Here is a 26,071-nt window from a genome sequence, read left to right as displayed (position 1 = left end):
GCAGATATTGGGTTGTATCAATAGAAGTTTCGTCAGCCGAAAGCCTGAAGTCATAATGCCGTTGTACAGGGCCATGGTGAGACCTCATCTGGAGTACTGTGTGCAATTCTGGAGGCCACATTACAGTAAAGATGTGCGCAGAACTGAATCGGTTCAACGGACAGCCACCAGGATGATCTCGGGGCTCAAGGGTCTCTCGTACGAAGAGAGACTGAACAAATTGCAGCTCTACACTCTTGAGGAACGTAGGGAGAGGGGAGACATGATCGAAACATTTAAGTACCTCACGGGACGTGTCGAAGTGGAAGATGATATTTTCTTTCTCAAGGGACCCTCGGCCACAAGAGGGCACCCGCTCAAACTCAGGGGCGGAAAATTTCATGGCGACACCAGAAAGTATTTCTTCATAGAGAGAGTGGTTGATCATTGGAACAAGCTTCCAGTGCAGGTGATCGAGGCAGACAGCGTGCCAGACTTTAAAAATAAATGGGATACCCATGTGGGATCCCTACGAGGGTCAAGATAAGGAAATTGGGTCATTAGGGCATAGACAGGGGGTGGGTAAGCAGAGTGGGCAGACTTGATGGGCTGTAGCCCTTTTCTGCCGTCATCTTCTATGTTTCTATCTTCTTTTTCAAGGGTCCCGCGGCAACAAGGGGGCATCCGTGGAAAATCAGGGGCGGGAAACTGCATGGGGACACCAGGAAATTCTTTTTCACTGAAAGGGTGGTTGATCGCTGGAATAGTCTTCCACTTCAGGTTATTGAGGCCAGCAGCGTGCCTGATTTTAAGGCCAAATGGGATAGACACGTGGGATCTATTCACAGAGAAAGGTAGGGGAGGATCATTGGGGTGGGCAGACTAGATGGGCTGTGGCCCTTATCTGCTGTCTATTTCTATGTTTCTATACCACTAAAGCCTGTCGTTTCTTCCTCTATAATATCACTAAAGTCCGACCTTGTCTTCCTGAGCACACTATCTAAACCAGGGGTGTCAAAGTATCTCCTCAAGGGTCGCAATCCAGTTGAGTTTTCAGGATTTCCCCAATGAATATGCATGAGATCTATTATCATACAATGAAAGCAGTGCATGCAAATAGATCTCATGCATATTTATTGGGGAAATCCTAAAAACCCGACTGGATTGTGGCGCCTCTCACCTAGATTACTGCAACTTGCTTCTTTTAGGTCTTCCACTAAATCATCTCTCTCCCCTGAATTCAAGAGGGCCTGGGATAGGCACGTGGGATCTTTCGGATAAAGAAATAATGGTTACTGCGGATGGGCAGACTAGATGGGCCATCTGGCCTTTATCTGCCGTCATGTTTCTATTCAAAATTCTGCTGCACGACTTATATTCTGCCACTGTCACTTTGCTCACATTACCCCTCTCCTCAAATCTCATTGGCTCCTTATCCATTTCCACATACAGTTCAAATTTTTCTTGTTTACAAATGTATTCACTTTGCAGCTCCTCAGTATCTCACCTCTCTTATTTCTCCTTGTACTCTTTCCTGGGAACTCCGTTCACTGAGTAAATGTCTCTTATCTGAACCCTTCTCTTCTACTGCCAACTTCAGACTCTGTCCCTTCTGTCTTGCTGCACCATATGCCTGCAACAGACTGCCCAAGTCAATAAGTTAACCTCCGTCTCTGGCAGTGTTCAAATCTAGGCTAAAAGCCCATTTTTTCGAGGCTGTTTTTAACATGTACCAATGTCTGCTTTATCATTCCCTCTGTAAAATTCCCTAACCCACATTTGTCCTGTTTGTCTGTTTTGACAAAAAGAGGCACTGGAGATGTCAAATCCAACCTGTGGTCACAAATAACTTTATTTGCAGTTTGTGTCAAAGTATTGTAATGAGTCTTTAAAAATCACTAAAACAGGCAAAGATCCAAAAGACAAAGTCCCGACTAGGATCCAAGTTTCGGCGATACCATCACCTTCTTCAGGGGACAATTTTGAACTTGCAACGTACTGCTAACGGTGCACGTAAAAGCGTTGGCGTCTCTTCGTCAAAAAAGCATATATGTGAATTATTAATTTCTACATCTCTGCCTCTACACACTAAAACAACCAAGAAATGGGCCTTAATTGAGAACTACTTGAATCCTTCATAAGAACAAGGTTCTTTTTAATGTTTATGAAGACTATACTAACTTACTTAATACTCTTTTTCTTCTCTTTGGCCTCTGAGAGGCACACTTCCCTCTCCTCTTCTTTATTCTTTACTCTCCTAGTTTCTTTTCTTCCCATTTTCATTGTTTTCCCTTCTTTTCTATCTATGCAATGTTATATTGAAAAGTCTGGATGTAACATAGTAGATGTCGGCAGATAAAGATCCGAATGGTCCATCCAGTCTGCCCAACCTTACCCACTCTTTAAATTACCAATTCAATTCAATTTTTTTTTTTTTTCTTATTCTTAGCTATTTCTGGGCAAGAATCCAAAGCTCTGCCCGGTACTGTACTTAGGTTCCATCTACTGAAGTCTTCGTTAAAGCTTACTCCAGCCCATCTAAACCATTCTAGCCATCAAAGTCCTCCTCAGCCCATCCTCAACCAAACAGCCATATACAGACACAGACCGTGCAAGTTTGCCCAGTACTGGCCTTAGTTCTTCAATATTTACTATTATTTTCTGATTCTAGATCCTCGGTGTTCATCCAAAGGCTTGTTTGAACTTTGTCACCGTTTTCCTCTCCACCACCTCTCTCGGGAGCTCATTCCAGGCATCCACCACCCTCTCCCTAAAGAAGAATTTCCTTACATTGCTCTTGAGTCTACCACCCCTCAACCTCAAATTATATCCTCTGGTTTTACCATTTTCCTTTCTCTGGAAAAGATTTTGTTCTATGTTAATACCTTTTAAGTATTTGAACGTCTGAATCATATCTCCTCTGTCCCTTCTTTCCTCTAAGGCAGGGGTGTCAAAGTCCCTCCTCAAGGGCCGCAATCCAGTCGGGTTTTCAGGATTTCCCCAATGAATATGCTTGAGATCTATTAGCATACAATGAAAGCAGTGCATGCAAATAGATCTCATGCATATTCATTGGGGAAATCCTGAAAACCCGACTGGATTGCGGCCCTCAAGGAGGGACTTTGACACCCCTGCTCTAGGGTATACATATTCAGGGCTTCCAGTCTCTCCTCATACGTCTTTTGGCGCAAACCTATCATGTTTGTCGCCCTCCTCTGGACCGCTTCAAGTTTTCTTATATCCTTCGCCAGATAAGGTCTCCAAAACTGAACACAATACTCCAAGTGGGGCCTCACCATCGACCTGTACAGGGGCATCAACACCTTCTTTTTTCTACTGGTTACACCTCTCTTTATACAATCCAACATCCTTCTGGCAGCAGCCACCGCCTTGTCACACTGTTTTTTCGGACACTATCACCCCAAGGTCCCTCTCCGCAACCGTGCATATCAGCCCCTCACCTCCCAGCATATACAGTTCCTTCCGATTAATCCCCAAATGCATTACTCTGCATTTCTTTGCATTGAATTTAAGTTGCATTCCCCCTTGTTCCACATCTATTTTATTTAAGCCATGTAGTAGTTTACTCAATACATGGGATAACAAATCCTAACAAAAACCTTAAATCTACGTCTGGCAGAACTATAGAAATAATAAATAATAGTAGAAGCAGAATGGGTCCTCTCCTGAGACTAGAATGAAAACCCTGTCTAGACTAGAAAGTGGGAGAGTGAAGGATAACTATGCCTATGAGAGTAATAGGATCTCCATTGCCATCCACTCTGATGAGAGCAGCAACATCTTGCTTCTTATCTCCAAAGAGATTATTTCCAGAGCACGACTCAGCATGCCAGCAAGGTTTTTTTGCACATATCGTCTTAGGGCTAAAGCCCATAGCTATGAGGATCTGCGGGCACCAATCCCAATAGCAAGAGTTCAGTGAAATACAGAAAATATCAAGTCACACAGACTATGTATATTCTACATAATGTCTCTTTGGTTACTAGCAAGCAGAGTTCTTCAGTTCTGTCTCTGAGAAGACTGCAAACTCCATTACACTGCATACAATATTATTTTCCCAAAAGACTCAATGTATGAGCCTTTCAGCCAGGGGGCACTGCGGAGTTAAGTCTTGGAAATCCTGGCTCTTTCGAAGTGAATTCGATCACCATAGAATGATGAGGAATCTGCCGCTTCTTGAATCCCGGAGCCTTCTAAACTCTCTACATAGAGTTTATCTTCTAATAGGAGATATTGAGAGGAGGGTCGCCCACATTCTCATCTATACATCTTTTAGGATTCTGTGAACAGGCATCATCACAGCTTCTGGGGGTGGGAGTCAAAAATTGGAAGATATCCTATGATTCTGCTTTGGGCTTCTCTTTCTTCAGTACAAGATCAATGAAAGAGTTCCTTTGGTGGGGTTTGCATCCCTCATGTGGTGGGGAGGAATGCAAACCCCACCACATGGAGCCTAGTTGAAAAGAGCCTAGTTGATGTCTCCTCTAAGAAGCTTCCTGGTTCATCCTGAAAAGCACTAATTCAGACTCAGCCAGTGAAGTATGAATTTCTGCCCGTCTCACATCACTGACTGCAGACAGGCCTTCTAAGAAATCAAGAAAGCCCATGGCATTGGCAAAGATTTCTGCCCCCACCTCCATCCCTAAAGCACTGGAAAATGGACATTGGTGCAACTTATTTCAATTCTGAGCCCCTTTGAGCTTTGCTGTTGGGGTATCTCTTTCAGGAAGAGCATGGGTCTTGAGTACCAGTTGAGAGACTGCATTTGCCCTTGATATCAATGATGTTGAAGCTGCAGCATCATGTCAAGTAAAGAAGAGCATCTTGATCCTCTACATGAGCTACTCTTCAAAGATTGCCACTGACAAAGGAATAGGCATCATAGTAGGAGTGGTCACATCCTCTTCAGTCATTTGGGGTATATCATAACTGATATTTTCAAATCTATGGAGGTTTTACTTGCCTTAGGATGGCAGAGGATGAGAAGTCCTTGCATCAAGGGTGCTTCAAAGAAATTGACAACCTTGGTGCCTTGCTTCAATAGGGAGTGCTGAAAAGACATCTGCCTGATGTCCTGCATCTGCCTGATGTCCTGCATCATACTCCCTCTGTACCGAGGAAGATGAGATTTAATCCTTCCTATTATTCAGACAGAACAGGATGATGAGCACTACTGATTGGCTCTACCAGTGCTTGAAGACAAGGGTAATCGAGACAATTTCAATATTGCTACTTCCTCAGCATCTGATGCAGCTTCTAGACCAGTGGAGACCAATGCTTTCAATACTAATGTCAGTGGACCAATCTCTTCGCTGAAAAGCTCCTTTCTCTGCCACAAGTCCCTCACTTTGATATCTGTGAACAGAAAATGCAATGAGAGGGAGGTCCCAGGCATTGTATACAACAGGAATAGACATCTAGGGCAGAAATGAAAGACATTCCTGTTGTAAAGACATGACAAAAAAGATCTATCGATGAGGTGCTCCACTCTAAAAAAATCTGCCAGCACCAGAATTGCCTCCTTTAACCAATTGAGGATTGCAGTAGCAACAGCAAAACCTCTTTAAAGCCACTGGGGGAGGTCTACTTTTGAGAAATCTCAAGTCAAATGGCTCAACTGTAACAAAAATTCCTCAGCCAGATCTTGAGGCCTACACTGACCTAATGCAACAAAAAGTAACAAAACTCAATAGCTGGGGAACTTCTCACTTACAGAATGAAAAAGCTAACACTAAATTAAAATGCTGGGGTGACTATGTGAAAAAAACAGGTCCAGTCAGCTCCACAAAAACACTTCGAACTGAGGAGGTTCTGAGTGTCAGTGGCAAGTGGAACAGGTATTTATGCATGGTGAGCCTACCCAAAGGCTCCTAGAAAAAGTTTCTGGGGTATTGCTTCCTGTATCGAGTGCGCATTTTCGAGGATTTTTCAGTCCTGTGTGTCCTCAGAGAACAATCATTTAAAATACATTTTATGTAAATGAATTCATAACAATTTTGAAATCATATGAAATGCATGCTTACCTGTATGAGGTCATTTACTGTAGAAGGCTGTAAAGCTAAAAAAAATAAACAATATTTAAATATGAAAAAATATATATGTGTGTTTTAATTGGTGAGCTTATTGTTAGCACAGAAAATATGGAGTACAATTTCAGTTACAGTAAATGATATATTCCATTTGTTAGTGTGTTAGTTTTAAAGAAGTGCTTCTTGTGCTGAACATTTTTGTTCTTCTTTTAATATTTTCTCTAATTAGAGTTATTTTAACATGGCACTGCTTCAGGAATTTGAAAAACAAAATTTTGAAACATTTTATAAAAATGTCATGCTTCATTTCTCTGTTTTCTGAAGAAGCCACCATACAAAAAAATTAATGTAACTGAAGGAAGGTTTATACAAGCAGTAAAAAAAAAAAAAATCCATCTAATACAATGCCTGGTCTGTAAGGTCAAACTGAAGATTTCAAGGTACCACAATTTCAAGATTAATATATTATTTTAAAACAGCTTTGCTCAAACTTTAAGTAGACACAGAATATTAAATCAACATATCTCTGTACTATATAAAGAGATTATGTCCTTCCCTTGATAAAAAGAGATTATGTATTTACCCTGGTAAGATCTTTTCCAGTAGATAGGTGAGACATTCTAGACCAGTGTTTCTCAACCTTTTCAAGCCAAGTACCCCCTATGCCAACCGAGTACCCCCACCCAAACTCCACCCCAGACCTAAGAACATAAGAAGTTGCCACCACTGGGTCAGACCAGAGGTCCATCACGCCCAGCGGTCCGCTCCCGCGGCAGCCTATCAGGTCTGTGACCTGTGAAGTGGTTCCTGACCATTTCTGTAACCTACCTCTACATCTATCTGTAACTCTCAATCCCTTTATCCTTTAGGAACCTATCTAAACCTTCCTTGAAACTCTGTAGTGTGCTCTGGCCTATCACAACCTCCGGAAGCGCGTTCCATGTGTCCACCACCCTCTGGGTAAAAAAGAACTTCCTCGCATTTGTTCTAAATCTGTCCCCTCTCAATTTCTCCGAGTGACCCCTTGTACTTGTGGTTCCCCTGCCCAAACTTTGCCCCTGACTCCACCCCCATAATAATACTACTAATTGTAATGCACTTTCTTCCATCCATTTTTCATTTACACACAATATAATCTTATTAATACATAATGGTAAACACAAAATTTAAAAAACATAAAGCATGAATGAATGAAGGGCTTTGAGGGAGGGTGGGGAGAGGGTTACATTTGTATGTTTAGATTATAATGATAAGATATGCAAGTGCTCTGATTAATTGTGTTTATTATGATTGTTGTACACTTGATGAAAGTTTTAAAAATGAATAAAGAATTATAAAAAAAAAAACCCATTGGAAATAAATAATGTACATGGGTATCAAGAGGCTATAAAAAGGTGGTCTATCAAGTATCTAATAAACAATCATTTTCATTAAAAAAATTAAGGCTATTTATAATAGTTTCAAAAAGATTTGGGGGCCATTGATTGCATATTATAATGACACCTTTTTATTACAAAGGATTATATTTAATGTGGGGATGGGGAGGTATGTTATGTGATTTAATGGGTTTATTCCTGATGGGTGGGGGAGGGGTCTTTTTTATATGCATTTGACAATAATTGTTAGAATGTCAAGTGATTTGTATGAATTATTTGATTGAATTTTGTACACTTGTTGCAAGTGTTAAAATTGAATAAAGAATTAAAAAAAATAAAAAATAAAAAACATAAAGCACACTGTATGTAGAGAAAATGTTAATTATCATTTATATTTGGAGGTTTTCAAAGATGTCCAGGCAGATGACTTTAAAATATGCAACGTCACCTCAGTAACAAATATAAAAAAATAGACATAATAGTGCAAAATATAAACCTCAGATATAAATTCTCAAAACTAACACATTTTGATCACTAAATTGAAAATAAAATCATTTTTCCTATCTTTGTTGTCTGGTGATTTCATGAGTCTCTGGTTGCACTTCCTTCTGATTGTGCATCCAATATTTCTTTCTTTCTTTCTGCCTCCTGCATGCTTCCTCTCCTCCAGATCTCATTCCATTCCGCAACCATCAACTCTCTCTGTCCCTCCAGGAGCCCAACTTTTCTTCCTCTCTCATCCCCAAGATTATGTGCAGCATTTTTCACCACTGCCCACCAGCCTCATGCCAATTTCTCCTTCTATCACCCCTCTCCAACACCATGCCAAATTTTCCCCTCCATCACTATGCCCAACATTCCCCCCTTGCATCCCTTCAATCTATTCCTCTGTTCCCTCTCCACCACCATATCCAACATTTCTCCCTCTTATCCTTCTATTTCCCATGCATCTCTACCTCACTCCTCTCTATGCCAAATTTTCCTCTTCCTTTCCCCATGTTTCCTCTTCCTTTCCCTCTCACTCACACACTCAGGCCCAACAATTGTTCTTTTCTATTCCCTCCGCTGACCCACAAGCTTTCTCCCCCCCGATGTCAATTATGACATCAGAGAGGGGGGAGGAAGGCTTGTGGGCTGGTGGTGAGCAATCGCTGCACACACCTGGCCCTTCCTTGCCCAGAGTTGCGGCGGGGGATAATTGAATGGAGCTGACGGGTGGCAGGAAAGAATCAGCAGGGCAGGCAGGGAGAGATCCCGGGCGGTGGTTAGCCCATGTACCCCCAACAGGCAGCCCGCGTACCCCACAGAGTACGCGTACTGCAGGTTGAGAGACACTGTTTTTGATAATAGGGTTATTTCCCCATACTTACATGCTGCAGAAGGAATTCACTCCAGATTTTTCACTCTGCCTCCAACTGTTGTAACTTCACTGGAAATGTCCAGTTAGCTCTTTTGTAATCCGCCTTGAACTGCAAGGTATAGGCGGAATAGAAGTCCCTAATGTAATGTAATGTACTTCACAGACCAGTTTAGCGCCCTCTACAGTCAGTGCCCAAGTACCCACATTTGTGAAGTAGAGGCACCTATAACAGGCTAAACTTTTGTTCTGCTCAAATATAACTAAACAGTATTATTAACTGCCAACACAGGCTTCAAAAGAACTCAAAAACTACTCCCCAACAAGCTGAACATATGCACAAATTCCAGAATCAGATTGGAGAAGCCTAAATAGGCTGAAAACTGTAAGCAGGCACAGCAAGTATAGGGCAGGGAGTCTAGAATGTCTCACTTATCTACTGGAAAAGAGCTTACCAGGGTAAGCATATAATCTCTTTTTCCAGTGCAATAGGTGAGACATTCTAAATGGGGACATACCAACGCAGTCCCCCACATAGTCAGGGTGGGCTTGTTGTGCCGGCCCTTAAGACAGAGGATCCAAAGGCCGAGTCCTGTCTTGCAGCAACATCCACTCTATAGAATTTGGCAACGTATGAAGAGAAGATCATGTTGCCATCCTGCAAATCTCTTCAGGAGGAACAGATCTAGCTTCAGCCCACGAAGAAGCCACACTCCTGATAGAATGTGCCTTGATGGAAACAAGAGACTGTTTCCCAGAAAGAATGCATACTGACGAAATGGCTCTATGGATCCATCTGGAGCTTGTGGCCTTAGAAGTGGGAGCACCCCGCTTAATTGAATGAGTCAGCGAGACAAAACTCATTAGTGACCTCCAAATAACGCAGGAGAACCCTGCACACGTCTAGTTTCTTCAACAGGCGATCCTGTGCTCTGGAACCTGCCAGTTGAAAGGCAGGCAAACACATTTTCTGATTGATATGGAAAGCCAAAATAACCTTAGGCAAGAAGGACGAAACTGTCTGCAGAGAAACCCCCACCTCTGAAATTCAGAGAAAGGGGTCTCAACAAGACAATGCCTGCAGTTCTGAAACTCTACATGCACAGGCAATGGCAACCAGAAAACCAGTCCTTATCATCGAGTCTAAGAGGGAATCATCCCAAAGAGGCTTAAAAGGAGTTTTGGTAAGGCTAGACAGCACCAAGTTAAGGTCCTATGCCGGGAAAGGATGGTTAACTGGGTTCCCGGAGTGTCACCTCTCCCCCATGCCATCGTTGCAAACCTCTGCTGAACGACTCATCTTCTACCAACCTCGCTACGCTCATGTCACCCCTCTCCTTAAGTCACTTCACTGGCTCCCTATCTGCCATCACATACAGTTCAAGATCTTATTAATGACCTACAAGTGTGTTCATTCTGCTGCCCCTCAATATATCTCCTTGCTTCTCTCTCCTTTTATATCTCCAGGAGAACTCCGTTCCTCCACTGCCAATTCCAGACTTCGTTCCTTTCATCTAACTGCCCCCCTATGCCTGGAATAAATTACCAGAGTTTGTCCGTCAAGCCCCTTCCCTCACCCTTGTTTAAAAGCAGACTGAAAACCCACCTTTTTGATATAGCTTTCAATCCTTAACCCTACTCCTCTGCCCTCGAATCCAGCCCACTGATTAACCGTTCCCCTTAACTGTATTCCTGACATCCCGTTTGTCTGTCTTGCCAATTTAGATTATAAGCTCTTTCGAGCAGGGACTGTTTTCTTATTTTTTTGTGACTGTGCAGCGCTGTGTGCGTCTGGTAGCACTACAGAAATAATCAATAGTAGTAGTAGTAGCCTGACACAAAGAGTCCCCTTCAAGAAACAAGTGACATCGAGATGCGATGCCAAAAAGGATGGACTGTCCCGGGATCTAAAACAGGACAGTCCGGCCACCTGGACCCAAAGAGATGCCACAGTGAGGTCTTTATCCAAACCAGCCTGAAGAAAGGCAAGAATCCGCAAGACCGGAGCTGAATAAGGGTCCACCTGGTCTTGGGCACACCAATGTTGGAAAGTCTTCCACACTTTAGCGTATGCCGACACTATGGATGACTTCTTAGATTTGAGATACGTATCAACCACAAGGGCAGAATATCCTTTATTCTCTAAGGCTGTGCGCTCAAGAGCCATGCATAAGAGCAAAGTGACACGGGTCTTCCATGGCCACCAGACCCTGAGAGAGAAGGACCGGATAGACTCTTAGGTGCAGGCTGTGACCCACGCACAAACGCATCAGATCCGCATACCACGGTCTTTGAGGCAAATCTGGAGCCACCAGAATGACGCATCTGGAATGAACTGCAATCCTCCAACTGACGTAGCCGATCATGGGCCAAGGAGGAAAGATGTATAGAAAGACTTACGGAGAGCAAGGTTGCACCAAAGCCTCAAGCCTCTCGCTTCCTTGCTCAGATCTTCAACTGAAGAAGTGCTTCGCCTTCCTGTTTCTTGCCATGGCCATGAGGTCGAAGCAGGGCTGCCTCCCAGTGGCCCACAATCACTTGGAACGCATCTGGGGATCGGCTCCACTCACCCAGATCCAGAATCTGTCTGTGAAGAAGTCTATTGAATGTTGTCCACTTCTGCCACATGCGCTGCCTTCAGCATCAGGAGATGATGTTCTGCCCAAATGAAAAGAAGGTGGGCTTCCTGAGCCAAAGGAGTGCTCTTGTTTCCTCCCTGGTAATTGACATAGGTTACTGCCATTGCATTGTCGGAGAAAACCCTGACTGTTTGGCCCTCCAGGGTCTTCTGCAATCTCATCAAAACCAGATGAATGGCCCGGAGTTCTAGTTGTTGATTAACCACTTTCGCTGTATCGGAGTCCAACACCCCTGTATAGGACAACAATTGCAGTGAGCTCCCCAGCCCTGAAGGCTGACATCCATCATTACCACAATCCAGGAAGCAATGTGGCGCAGAATGCCCTTGCAGAGCAATTGCGGGAGAAGCCACCAGGCCATGCTCACTCGGGCCATCAAAGCTCATGGCAGTCACATATTGGTGGGGTGCCCAGGGAGAGAGTAAGGCATATCAAAGAGGGCGTATGTGCACTATCACCCAAGGGACTCCATCCAGCATGGCCACCATGGATCCCTGAACTTGAAGATAATTTCACACCGAAGGAGCCGGCTTCTCCAAAAAAGCAGAAATCTGGACACACAGCTTCTGTCCTACCAAGATATTCTACCCCCTGGTTCCTGTTTTCCTTTTTCAGCTGCACAGATAACTCATCTTGGAGTTTCACCAGGTTGATCTGAGGTCCATTTGCAGAGATAACTCACCTGACTGCCAGCCTTTATACTTCAGGGTTCCAAACTGTAGGCTCAAAATAGTTTTTGGTTTAATAATGGTATTAACTCCGTGAACTACTGCTAAGTTCTGTTGGGAAACTATCCCACATAAAAATTTAACTCCCGTACTAGGATATTCAAGGAATGCTAGTTTGTCTTTTTTACATTAGCTATTTGTGCTACATTATCTACCACCACCTCATGAAGCTAGAAACCAGGATTGCTGGAGCGCTAGACAGATAGCTTTGACCCTTGGCCTAGACTAAAACCCTTCAAAATGACCAGTCTCTGTGCTTCATTTGCCACACACTACAGCTTGGGCCACAGACCATATGCTCCTTTTCCAGCCTATAAAGGCTCACATCTTCAAGTTTTTCTTGGCTAACAAATTTAAGAAATACCACCTCATATAATGGGCAACCACTTGAAATGGTATGCCTTGCTGCTTTTGGAGTGCCTGAAAAGAACTTGCAGTCTTTTTTGGGAGATTTGAAATAGTATTACTCATGATCTTTTTTAAGGAAGCAGTCTTAAACCAGTGACTATTAACTATTGCCAGTAAATATATTAAACCAGTGAGTATTAACTGTTGCCATGAAGTTGCAGCAGTCTGAAACAAGGACGGGTCTACCTCAGCCAAATTAAAATATCCTGGATTACCTTCCCAGGATTGCTTGGATAGCATTACTTGTAGCCCTGAAAAAGAGATTTTATGGTGGTGATGGTAGGAGGGGGGGGGGGGCAAGGGATTCAACCAAAGGAGTTCTAGCATCACTTACCTCTCCCATACAAGACTGATCAGCAATCCAGGAGCTGTTGTATTTTGTGTAGAAACGTTTTAGACCTCCCTCCTCTGCATACTCTTACCTGTGGGGAAGGTCGCTATGGCTTCTTCTGGGGATGTTGGATGCAATGCAGGAGGACTAGTGTCATGAAGCCATTGAATATAGCTGCCTGGAGAGAGAGAGACAACAGAAAAAATAAAATGTCCTAGACCTGAAAGATTGCCAAGGCCAACTTGAGGTTCCTTCCTTGAAGGAATTAAAGTTAGGAAGAAACCCGATTGCTCTGCTCAAGCAGGACCACCCAGAGATATTTTTACAATTCTTGGGCTATGGGAATCTTCATTAGTATAAACAGGGAGAAAACCAGTTCTTTTTTATTTTTGGAGGGGAGAGGAGGAATAATCTTTTATTAAGAGGAATCAAAGGAAAAGGGTGACAACCATTTGTTACAAAACATGAGGGTTACAGTACCTTTTGTAAGCAAAAACATAGCTATGACATGAAAGGGTAAGAACAGATTCAGCAAAGGAAATACTATGGTCTGCAGAGCATGCAAGAGAGGTGGCCAACGCAGCCCAAAATATGGTAAGAACAGCAAAGGACTGGGGACATGGGCAAACAAAGATGAAAAGGACTAGAGATTAACAAGAAGTAAAATGTCCCATCTATCCTTGGCCCATCCTCCCAGTCACATACTGAATTTTACAAAATAGTCATCATAGAGACTGAAGGTACATGATTGCCTAACGGAAAAGGAGATGCCATTCCATTCCCTCCGACCCCTCCTTTTCCCCCCCCCCCCCACCCAAAGAAAGGCATTCTCCTATCTTTCAATGCCCAGAGAGTAGAGCAGGCAGGAGAAAGTCGGAAGGCAGGAGAAGGAGCAGAATTGGGAGAACAGTGAGAGAGGAGTAAGAGGGGAATGAACAAGAGAATGAGGGGCAGCGGTGAGAAGTAGCTCCACCCACCCCTCCGATGTCAGCAAAGCACCGATCCGGAGCTCCCCCTTAAAAGGGGAGGGGCCATCGGCGTTCAGCCATTCGGCATGCGTCAAAGGCGAGCGTTAAAGGCGCTCGCCTTAGCGAGAGTGCCTTTGCAAAGGCTTTGGGACGAGTCACTGCAAAGAAGAAACACTAGGAAAGGACACCTACACAGGCAAGAACAACAGGACAGACAAGCAGTAAATAAACAACCACAGAGGACACACAAGCAACAAGCAAGCAAGGGTAGCAGGTGAGCGACCTCACAGTAAAACCAAGGACACTACATAAGGAAACAGGGAGAAGCCACTTCAGACAGCAGATCGGCAAGTGGACAGCAATGGAAGCAGCAGACAGAAGCAGGATGTTGAGCTACCCAGTTTTCTGCACCGTTTGCCATATGTATGACTACCTCCCCTCTGGGAGGCGGTCTTATGTATGCACTCAATGTGAGGAACTGGAGGGCCTGATACAAGAGGGGGAGATACCAAGTCCTGACATTCTGGGTTACATAGCTCTCTGGAAAGCATACCTTCAACTCCTACCAATCTCTCATTAACAACATTGAGGAGGGGGAGGGAAGAGGCTGTTTCTTGTGGGAGTATGAATGTGTGTATGGAAGGCTGGATAAGAACATAAGAATTGCCGCTGCTGGGTCAGACCAGTGGTCCATCGTGCCCAGCAGTCCGCTCCCGTGGCAGCCCTTAGGTAAAAGACCAGTGCCCTAACTGAGTCTAGCCTCACCTGCGTACATTCTGGTTCAGCAGGAACTTGTCTAACTTTGTCTTGAATCCCTGGAGGGTGTTTTCCCCTATAACAGCCTCCAGAAGAGCGTTCCAATTTTCCACCACTCTCTGGGTAAAGTAGAACATCCTTATGTTTGTACGGAATCTATCCCCTTTTAACTTTAGAAAGTGCCCTCTCGTTCTCCCTACCTTGGAGAGGGTGAACAACCTGTCTTTATCTACTACACTTCTCCCTCAGTATTCGTGGTTTCAGTATTTGCGGTTTCGATTATTCATGGTTTTTAGCTTGCTGGCTCCTCCCCCCAAATTACATCAGCTTGCATAGAGAAATCGCTGATTCCAAGCGTTTACAGAGAAAATCGCACTTTTTTCACCATGTTTTGCCTCTTCTTCAGGAACAGACCAGGTCTCCCGTCATGTTATTTGCGGTTTCACTATATTCACGATGGTTTTTAATATAAAACAGTGAATAACATATGAAAAAGTTATTTGCGGTTCTGTTAATCCCCTATCACAGCGAATATGGAGGGAGAAGTGTAAGTTTATTCCCTTCATTATCTTGAATGTTTCAATCATGTCCCCTCTGTCTCCTCTTTTCAAGAGAGAAGAGGCCAAGTTTCTCTAATCTCTCACCGTACGCCAACTCCTCCAGCCCCTTAATCATTTTGGTCGCTCTTCTCTGGACCCTTTCGAGTACTACTGTGTCCTTCTTCAAGTACGGCTGGACACAGTATTCCAGGTGAAGGCGTACCATGGCCCAGTACAGTGGCATGATAACCTTTTCCAATCCGTTCTTTTCGCCGCCGTGCATTGCACGGACGGTTTCATCAACTTGTAGACCAGTACTCCCAAGTCTCTTTCCTGGGGGGTCTCTTCAAGTACTGCACTGGACATCCTATATTCATGTATAAGACTTTTGTTAACGACATATATCACCTTACACTTATCCACGTTAAACCTCATTTGCCATGTCGTAGCCCATTTCTCAAGCGTGTTTATGTCATGTTGCAGGTCTTCACAATCCTTCTGTGACTTCACTACTATGAATAACTTCATATCGTCTGCAAATTTAATCACCTCGCTCATTGTACCAATTTCCAGATCGTATATAAATATGTTGAAGAGCACGGGTCCAAGAACCAAACCCTGCGGCACTCAACTAGTGATGTTTTTCCAGTCTGAGTATTGTCCATTTACCCCCTCTCTCTGTTTCCTATCCGCCAACCAGTTTTTAATCCACATGAGTATTTCAACCTTGATTCCATGGCTCGCAATTTTTCGAAGTAGTCATTCATGCGTTGTCAAACGCCTTCTGAAAATCCAGATATACAATGTCGACGGGGTCACCCTTGTCTATCTGCCTATTAACTCCCACGAAGAAGTGCAGCAAGTTTGTCAAACAAGATCTTCCTTTGCTGAAGTCGTGCTGGTTGGTCCTCATCAGATTGTGTCCGTCAAGGTGGTCAATGATGTGGTCCTTTATCAGCGCCTCTACCATCTTTCCCGGAACCGAGATCAGACTCACCGGTCTGTAGTTCTCTGGATCTCTCCTCGAACCTTTCTTGAAGATCGGCATAACATTCGCCACTTTCCAGTCTTCCGGAATCCTTCCCGATTTGATCGACAGATTCAATTGACAGCAGTTCAGCTATAACCCCTTTCAGTTCCTTCGGATCTGCCTGCATATCTCTTCTAGACTGACCGTCAACCCAGTCAGTTTCCCATCTTCGTTTCCTGCTTATAGCCTGTCAGCTTCCGGTATGTTGTGCATATCGTCTTCGGTAAATACAGATGCAAAAAATGTGTTCAGTCTGTTGGTGATGGCTTTGTCCTCCTTTAGCACTCCCTTTATTCCATGGTCATCCCACGGCCCCACCACTTCCTTCGCGGATCGTTTTCCCTTAATATATCGAAAGAACAGCTTGAAGTTTTTGCCTCCTTGGCTATTTTTTCCTCGTAGTCTCATTTGGCCCCTCTTACCGCCTTATGGCTTCTGCTTTGATGTTGTTTGTGCTTTTTCCAGTTTTCGTCTGTTTTTGACCTTTTCCATTCCTTAAATGAAGTCTTCTTGTCTCTTATCACTTCTTTCACAGCTACAGTGAGCCACGCTAATTCCTTGTTCTTTTTCCTCTTGAATTTCTTGTTGATACGCGGTATATATAGATTTTGCGCCTCGGTGACTGTGTCCTTAAAAAGGGACCATGCTTGCTCTAGCGTTTTTACAGTGCTTATCCTCTTCCTAATCTTCTTCCCCACCATGAGTTTCATCCCTTCGTAATTTCCCTTTCAGAAGTTCAGCGCCGTGGCCGTCGTTCTGGACCAATGTTTCTTCCCTGCGTCCAGGTCGAAGCAGATCACATTGTGATCGCTGCTTCCCAGTGTCCCTTCTACTTCGACACCTTGTGCCGGTTCTTGCAGTCCATTTAGAATTAAGTCCAGAATTGCATTTCCTCTTGTAGAACTTCACGATCCTGCGGTATATAAAATGTTATTATTATTATTATTTTCCTTGACGAGTTGTTCCAGGAAGCAATTGCCTACAGCATCCAGGAACTTTGTCTCCCTACTGCAGCCGGAGGTGCTTAGGGTCCAGTCTATCCCCGGATAGTTGAAGTCACCCATGATAACTACTTTGCCTCCCTTATAATTGTGTTTAATCTCGTCCGTCATTTCTCCATTAATTTCTTCAAACTGCCCTGGGGGTCGGTAGTAGATGCCAATCTTTGTTTCCAGTCCATTTGTTCCCAGAAATTTGACCTATAGAGATTCTAACTTATCCGTCGGTTGTGGCGTGTTCTCTCCAGTAGATTAAATTCCCTCTTTGATGTATATGGCAATGCCCCCACCTTTCTGAGCCACTCTGACTCTGCGGTATAGCATGTATCCCGGTAGCACAGTGTCCCAGACGTTTTCCTCATTCCACCATGTTTCCATGATGTCAAGGTTATCTTTTTGTGCCATAGCTTCCAATTCCCCCATCTTATTTTTTAGGCTCCTTGCGTTCGTGTACATACACTTCAGTTTGCGGACTGTTACTTTCTTGCATTTCCTCCCCTCTTGTGTCCCTTTCAATCCATCAGGATTTCTGCCTTGCCTATGATCCGGTGAGTCTTCCCCGCAATCTTCCTGCACGGTATCCTCTGGTATACCGTTTCCCAAACCATCGACTCTTGGTCGACTGTCAGCTTTCCCATTCTTCCTAGTTTAAAAACTTCTAAATTTCCCGCTTGATGTTGCTTGCAAGTAGCCTCGTTCCATCTCCACTGAGGTGGAGTCCATCCTTCCTGTATAGCTTGCTCTTCCCCCAAAACGTCATCCAGTTGCGCACAAAGTGGAATCCTTCTTCCTCACACCAGCGCCTCATCCACACTTTGACTGATTGCAGCTCCATCTGCCTCTTCTCATCGGCCCTGGGTACCGGCAGGATCTCTGAGAATGCTACGCTTGGTGTTCTGGTCTTCGGCTTCCTTCCTAGCATCCGGAACTGGTCCTTCAGTACTTCCCTGCTGTAGTTCCTGTTGCTCATGTTGTTTGTCCCCACATGGATCACCACCACCGTATCTTCCTCTTCCACGCTGTCGATGATCCTGTTGATGCGGCTCACTATATCTTCTATCTTGGCTCCCGGTAGGCAGGTCACCAGCCGATCCTGTTTTCCTCCAGCTATGTGGCTGTTGACTTGTCTAATGATGGAGTCCCCCACGACAATTGCTGTCTTCTCTATCTTCTCTTGTCTCTCCAGCCATAGGTCCGTGTCCTCTGTGCATATCCATCTTCCCTCATCCTTGCGTTGGCTTGCACCGGACTTGTCTTCCTGTGGGTTCCCTCCGCTGTTTCCAGGTCTCGCTGCTGTGTCACCCATTTCTTCCTTGTGGTTGTACTCCAGGTGGTCCTCACTCACTGTAGGTGTATCTTGGTAATTCCACTGTTGCTGGTGATTTTCCACAGCCTCTCTGTATGTCTCCTCGATGAACTTCTCTAACTCCCGGACTTTTTCCTTAATGGTTTCCTCTGTCTTGAAGTTTACTGCCTCTCTGTCTTCCTCCTCCACTGCTCGAAGTGCTTCTAGTTCCAGCATTCTGCCTTCAAGTGCCAGATATATAAATCATCTCTGCGGTATGGTGAAACCCTGAGCTTCCAGAAGTATCTGATCCCCAAGTAGTAAGGTTTTATAATCCCACTCAATATGTCTTTGCAACACAAGTACAATATAAGAAAAGGATCGGTTCCACTCTGCTAATTCAGGACATTCAAGGATGGAATGAAGAAACGTGATTGGCGCTTGGTTGCATTTACCACATGTGTCCTCCTCCCACAATCCCATCTGAGCTCCCCTTGTTTTCATGATGTAAGCTCTATAAAGAATTTTAAATTGTATCTCTCGTAAAGCCACCGACTTCACAAAAGTGTAGAGTCTGAAATAGGCTCAAGAAAGCATCAATGAGCTCCACTGTTCTATTTTTCTCTGAGTGGATGTATATCAGCCTGAAGCCCTACAGACCACAGGACACTGTACCACATAGATAGAGAATTCAGTGCATGAGACCCCATAAGTTTGTTGCAGTGTAGAGAAATACTGCCTGGCTTGAATGTATGCTAAAAAATGACTATTGGGGATCCGTCATTGCTCCTTAAAGTGAGAAAAGAAATTAAATATACCCGTGCACGGTACCACCATGTCATAGAGGGCCGTAGCCCGACACGCAGCCCAATCAATAAATGGTCGGTGGCCTAGTCCAAGAACATAAGAACATAAGCAGTGCCTCCGCCGGGTCAGACCACAGGTCCATCCCGCCCAGCAGTCCGCTCCCACGGCGGCCCAAACAGGTCACGACCTGTCTGAATAACCAGAAGGGGCCCCCTTGCCACCTTGGTTTCCCATTTAAGTCCTATCTTCCCATCGAAGTCCTAACCCTCCGGTCTTGCACATTCACGACTTGGTTGGGTTTCCATACTTATTACCTGGTTAGCTTTCTATACTTGTATTACATCCCAGCACCTCTCTCAGTATCCCACAATCCCTTTATCCCTCAGGAATCCGTCCAATCCCTGTTTGAATCCCTGTACCGTACTCTGCCTGATCACTTCCTCCGGTAGCGCATTCCAAGTGTCCACGACCCTTTGGGTGAAAAAAAACTTCCTTGCATTTGTTTTGAACCTATCTCCCTTCAGTTTCTCCGAATGCCCCCTCGTACCTGTTGTCCCCTTCAATCTGAAGAATCTGTCCCTATCCACCCTCTCTATGCCCCTCATGATCTTGAAGGTCTCTATCATATCTCCCCTGAGCCTCCTCTTTTCCAGAGAGAAGAGCCCCAGCCTATCCAACCTCTCGGCGTATGGGCAGTGTTCCAGCCCTTTTACCAGTTTCGTTGCTCTCCTTTGGACTCTCTCAAGTACCGCCATGTCCTTCTTGAGGTGTGGCGACCAATACTGAACGCAGTATTCCAGATGTGGACGCACCATCGCTCGATACAATGGCATGATGACTTCCCGCGTCCTGGTTGTTATGCCCCTCTTTATGATGTCCAGCATCCTGTTGGCTTTTTTCGAGGCTGCTGCGCACTGCGCAGATGGCTTCAGTGATGCATCCACAAGCACACCCAAGTCTCTCTCTAGACTGCTGTCTCCCAGCAATGCCCCCCCCCCCAATTTGTAGTTGAACAACGGGTTCTTTTTCCCTATATGCATGACCTTGCATTTTTCCACGTTAAAGCGCATTTGCCATTTGTTTGCCCAGTCTTCCAGCTTGTCCAGGTCCCTTTGCAGGTCCTCACACTCCTCCCTGGATCTAACTCTGCTGCACAGTTTGGTATCGTCTGCAAATTTTATAACCTCGCACTTTGCCTCCTTTTCCAGGTCATTGATAAATATGTTGAAGAGTAACAGCCCCAGCACCGATCCCTGTGGTACACCGCTCGTGACTCCCCGCCAGTCAGAATATTGTCCCTTTACTCCGACCCTCTGCAGTCTACCCGACAACCAGTGCTTAATCCATCTGTGCACATCCCCTCCCACACCCAGCTTTCCCACCAGTTGTAAAAATGGAGATGCCAAATTTGTTTTGCCCTGCAGCCTTCGCCACCACTTCCAGGCAACACAGAAAGGGTGCATAAATTTAAGTTTGGATAACAAGTACCCGCCTATACCGAGGAGAATGCAGCAGGTTTGTAAAGGTGAAGGGAGAGCTCCAGCCTGCCATCCAGCCCGGAGGGGAGTATCTAGAAGAACCCAATGCTCTCATAGATAAATCTCATTAATGTGGCAACATTATAACGATGCAAGTCCAGCAGACCCTCCCGTTTGGCAAATACAAGTTTATTATAGCTGATTCTGGCTGCCCTATTCCTCCATATTATCCAGGGTGACTGCAAGTTACTTGGTACAGGTTCAGGAGAAGACTTTCCGTCCTTGGCCATTTTTCATAAATCTAATGACCTGTCTCTTCCTATATGGTCTTACTAGACTGGCCATTACTTTGCCCGCCTTTCCACCCCATTGGTAGAGTTTGAACTTTTGAAAATAGATATTTTCTCACGCCCTTTGATCCAGAATAGTATCTATTTGAGCTCTTATGTCCTTAATACTTTGTATAATGGTGTCTGTCCAAAGAGTCCTATGTGTGCCTCTCAAAGCACACATAGGAGCCGAGAGACCCATGAGGGCTGCATTTTGGCTCTTTCGCTTGTCAGCTACATATTTTATAGTTTGTCCCTGTAAAACTGTCTTAGAGGCTTCCCAAAACACATTGGGCCCAACATGGCATTGTGGTGTGCATAATCCAACCAGTGGGCAAGGATAATAATAATGATAATAATTTTATTTTTGTATATTGCCACACCACTAGGCGGTTCACATATAGAAGAATCAATGAATAAAATACAATTGACTTAAAAATACATTAAAATCAGATTAAGATAAACATTTTAAAATATCAATATACAATTTACCAATCAAAATTGAAACTTCAATTTACAAATTTACCAAACAACTCAGTTTTCAGCAGTTTCCTAAAAGACATATAAGAATGAGCCTGAGAAATAATGGAACATAACCATGAATTCATTTTGTCTGTCTGTTTGTCAAAAAATCTCTTATATCAGCAGGATTTTATGGTTGGATAAACAAACAAATAATGTCCTCGAGTGATCCTGTTTGGTTTATATCGTTCAAAACACGAAGACAGGTAAACAGGGGCCAGACCAAATAAGGTCTTAAAACAAATACAACCAAACTTGAACAATATTCTTGTAACCAATGCAAACTATTTGTAAAATGCAGTAATGTGGTCATGTTTTTTCAGGCCAAAAATCAAATGAACCAATGTGTTCTGAATACGTTTTAATCTCTTTAAAAGGGTGTCAGGTCAAAAGTGCGCCGGGACAAAGGCGCGCCCAGACAATTGAGCGCAGCGCGGAGGCGCACGCCGCTCTAAATTACTGTTTTTAGGGCTCCGACGGGGGGGGCGAACCCCCCACTTTACTTAATAGACATCGCGCCGCGTTGTGTGGGCGTTGTGGGGTGTGTGGGGGGTTGTAACCCCCCACATTTTACTAAAAACTTAACTTTTTCCCTGTTTTTAGGCAAAAAGTTCAGTTTACAGTAAAATGTGGAGGGTTACAACCCCCCAAACCCCCCATAACGCCGGCGCGATGTCTATTAAGTAAACTGGGGGGGTTCCCCAACAAAACCCCCCATCGGAGCCCCTAAAAACTGTAATTTTGTGCGGCGTGCGCCTCCACACTGCGCTCAATTGTCGGCGTGCGCTTTTGTCTTTCGCGCCGTTGTCTATGAACCCTTTAAAAGTTTTTTGTGAGATCCCAAATATATTATATTACAATAATCCAGAACAGATAAGATGGAAGACTGTACCAGTAACCTGAAAGATACACTGTCAAAGAATTTCTTTATTGTTCGAAGTTTCCACAAAATTGAAAAGCTTTTTTTTGTCAATTGATTTGTGTGGTCATCCAAAGTTAGGTGATGATCCAAAATAATTCCTAAAATTTTAATAGTGATGGATATTGAGAAAGTTTGACCATTCAGGTAGAGTATATTTTCATTGATGTTATCAGAAGGACTGGCCAAAAAAAATATTGTTTTTTCAGAGTTAAGTTTAAGTTTGGCCCTGATTGTCCATTGCTCAATATAGACCAATATAGAAGAAATTTGATTTTTTATTTCCATTGAAAAGGATGTAAGTGGAAGCACTATAGTAATATCATCTGAATAGATGAAAAACTTAACTTTCAAATTATGCAAAAGTCTTCTTAACAGAGCTAGATAAATGTTAAACAAACTGGGATTTAATGGAGAGCTTTGTGGCACCCCACAGGAATTACTCCATAAAGAAGAATAATTTCCTCACTAAACATTGGGTCTCCTTTTACTAAGGTGCGCTAACGGTTTTAGTGCGCGCTTAGTGTGCTTAGTGAGCACGCTAGATGCTAACGCCTCAATAGAGCTTGCGTTAGTATTTTTCGTTTAGCGCAGGGTTTACGCGCGCTAATCTTCAGCGCACGCTAAAAACACTAGTGCACCTTAGTAAAAGGAACTCTTGATAACATCTATTTCGTAAAAAACCCTCAAACCAATTCCAGACTTTACCCGAGATTCCAGTTGAATAAAAGTCCAATAAAATTTTGTGATCAACCAGATCAAAAGCACTGCTTAGATCCAACTGAAGGATCAGTGCACTCAAGCCTACACTAAATAGTCCATAAAGATAATCAATCAGAGAAGCTAGTACAGTCTCTTACTAAAACCTGAACGAAACCCTGATTGACAATCATGAAGAACATCGAATTTTTCTATATACTTCACCAAGTCAGCATTAACCAACCCTTCCATTAGTTTGATAAACAACGGAATACTGGCTATGGGCCGATAATTGGAATTAAGTGCAATAGATTCCTTAGTATTCTTCAATATGGGAGCAATTAGAGGAAGTTTCTGGATTTTAACACATTGGAGTGGTGGACTGTGAATTGATTTCTGCATTTAAAAACTGATTTTGGCATTAATGAACTATAGATTGATGGACTTTGAAATTTTTTGTTGGTGTGTGAGTTTTATATGTGAAGAGCACTAAGCACTTTGGAATTGCAGGATTTCTGAAGACCACATTTTTGCAATTCTGCCTTCACCAAGCACAGTAACTGGTCAATAATACACTCACCCGTGGCTGGACTTGCCTGGCTATGAGGTTGTCAGTTTGAATAAACTGGCAGTGGTTAAACCACCATGGACCAATGTAAGTTTTGACAATATTTTAATAACTATTAAATACATATGTAGTAAGCTTAACACAATTCCTTTACTACTAACCAACATTCTTAGTGCCTGGCAATTTTTAGCCCTGTGCCACAAATTGAAAAACAAACAATAAACAGTAAATTATATGTGGCGTACAGTTCTTTCATAATTCAATTTTAATATTTGAAGAACCCTCCAATGATAAATACAATTAATACTTTTTAAATAGTTAGTTATGCTGCTGAGACTATCTGAATTCAATTGCAAATTCCTGAAATTTTGATATCTGGTAGAGAAAAAGTTGCTTGATCCAACGCTTTTTGAACCAAAGTGATTGCTGGTGTCAAAACTGAAATACAAGGCTTCAAAAATGGGTAAAATTTTGTTATTAATATTTTTGCTGCTCTGTTTGACTTGAAATATCTTTGCAAATAAATGAAAGCAGGCCTTGAAATTTTCACAAATGGATAACAATCAGTAGTCGAGCAGGTGTACCAAGCAAGAAGAAACCATTTAAATTTGTTACAAATCTATGGCACCCCAAAGATGAAGCCAAAAATTAGCAAATTGAGTTTTTGGCCAACTTTGCCATTGAGACATTAGAAGAGCACTTAGCCTAGACTTTTTAAACTCTAAAAGCTTATTAAGTACAAAAAAGTTGTACATGTAGATTAAATTTTAGGCTGATGTTAACAATACTCTTGTGTACAGGAGGTTCTTGAAGTTGCCCATTTATTTTGTATGATACACACAAAAATTTTAGGGCCTCTACTTGGAACCTAAGCACAGTACTGGGCACAGCTTTGGATTCTTGCCCAGAAATAGTTAAGAAGAAGAAAAAATTGATAATTTAAAGAGTAGGTAAGGTTGGGCAGACTGGATGGACCATTCGGGTCTTTATCTGCCCTCATCTACTATGTTATATTACTTAGGCATCTCTTACTACATGAATTTCATGTTTTCGAGGTTGAAACTTTGCAGGGCTTAGTTTTTCAAGCTAGGACAGAGCATTTATGTGTCAAGTTTCATTGAAATTGGAGATGGTAAGGTGGGGATCATTCTGAAAATTTGTACAGTTGGTGGGGAGGGTGTCAGGTCAAAAGCGCGCCAGGACAAAGGCACGCCCAGACAATTGAGCACAGTGCGGAGGTGCGCGCCGAAGAAAATCACTGTTTTTAGGGCTCCGATGAGGGGGGCGTGGGGGGGAACCCCCCCACTTTACTTAATACAGATTGCGCCACGTTGTGGGGGGTTTGGGGGGTTGTAACCCCCAACATTTTACTGAAAACTTCACTTTTTCCCTGTTTTTAGGGAAAAAGTTAAGTTTACAGAAAAATGGGGGGGTTACAACCCCCCACAATGCCGGCGCGATTTGTATTAAGTAAACTAGGGGTGCTCCCCAACAAAACCCCCCATTGGAGCCCCTAAAAACAGTAATTTTCTTTGGCGCGCGCCTTTGTCTTCCGCGTTGTTGTCTATGAACCGGTGGGGAGTGACCCAAAATAGAGTTGGTGGTCCCAGAAATGAGGGTGACAGAGGAACAGAGAATGGAAGCCTAGAGGAAAACATTTGATGGCTTGTGCTCTAACCAATGAGCAGACAGGCTGAAGGGCCTAAGAAATTTGTGGATTAACTATATAATGAGCTTTGTGTGCCTGCATTGCTATTTTTGCACCGAGAGACAGAAAATGAAATCATCGGCTTTATTCAAAGCCTTTCCAGAGTATCCTTGTTCAGATGGTAATAAACAATAAAAATGAATAGTAAGATTTGTTCCACAACACCTCAAGAATATATTTGTCCCCTTATTTTACAAAGGTGCGCTATGGTTTTTAGCGCACGCTGAATGCATTAGCATTGAGCGCGGGCCTTTGAAAAAGGACCCCTGTATTTTGGATTGTCAATAGTATGAAATTGCACACTTAGAGGTCACCTAGTGATTATATGAAATGAATGCATGTGAAGAGTTGAGGCCAATATGGACTTCAAGGAGGATCAGAAATTCCCATCCAATGGGGAACTAGAATAGACAGAAAATAGGGAGCAGGGCAAAACTGTGCCAAGGAGAGCTGGCAATTTAATGAGGGGAGGAAGAGAGCCGATGGCTCGGTTGCTTTTGCGGCGCCAGACACTTACTTGTGAGCCTGGCCCGCGGTGAGCGCTGCAAAGTAAGGACGGAGCCGAGGCAGAGCAGGGCCGCTAGGCGCATCCTTCCT

The 26,071-nt window shown here is 43.6% G+C and overlaps 1 protein-coding gene across 2 annotated transcripts in view; it reads right to left on the bottom strand.

Moving 5' to 3' along the window:
* The window catches only part of LOC117348061 (ring-infected erythrocyte surface antigen-like), a 62,016-nt gene extending 35,945 nt beyond the window's left edge, over window positions 1–26,071 (bottom strand). The window contains exons 1-3 of one of the 2 annotated variants that reach the window (XM_033919712.1): window positions 25,992–26,071; window positions 12,960–13,046; window positions 6,024–6,058 (exon numbers count right to left, since the gene is read on the bottom strand). In XM_033919712.1, coding sequence (XP_033775603.1) covers window positions 6,024–6,058; window positions 12,960–13,046; window positions 25,992–26,064 — 195 coding nt within the window. In that variant the 5' untranslated portion in view covers window positions 26,065–26,071. Of the gene's footprint in view, window positions 1–5,259; window positions 5,356–6,023; window positions 6,059–12,959; window positions 13,047–25,991 lie in introns of those variants that run through there. The other variant, XR_004536903.1, reaches the window with a different exon arrangement.

Source organism: Geotrypetes seraphini, chromosome 14 (assembly GCF_902459505.1).
Source record: "Geotrypetes seraphini chromosome 14, aGeoSer1.1, whole genome shotgun sequence".
In the NCBI taxonomy this organism is placed as follows: domain Eukaryota; kingdom Metazoa; phylum Chordata; class Amphibia; order Gymnophiona; family Dermophiidae; genus Geotrypetes; species Geotrypetes seraphini.
Note: the sequence above shows the minus strand (reverse complement) of the source record. Positions and strands in the feature narration are given on the sequence as shown.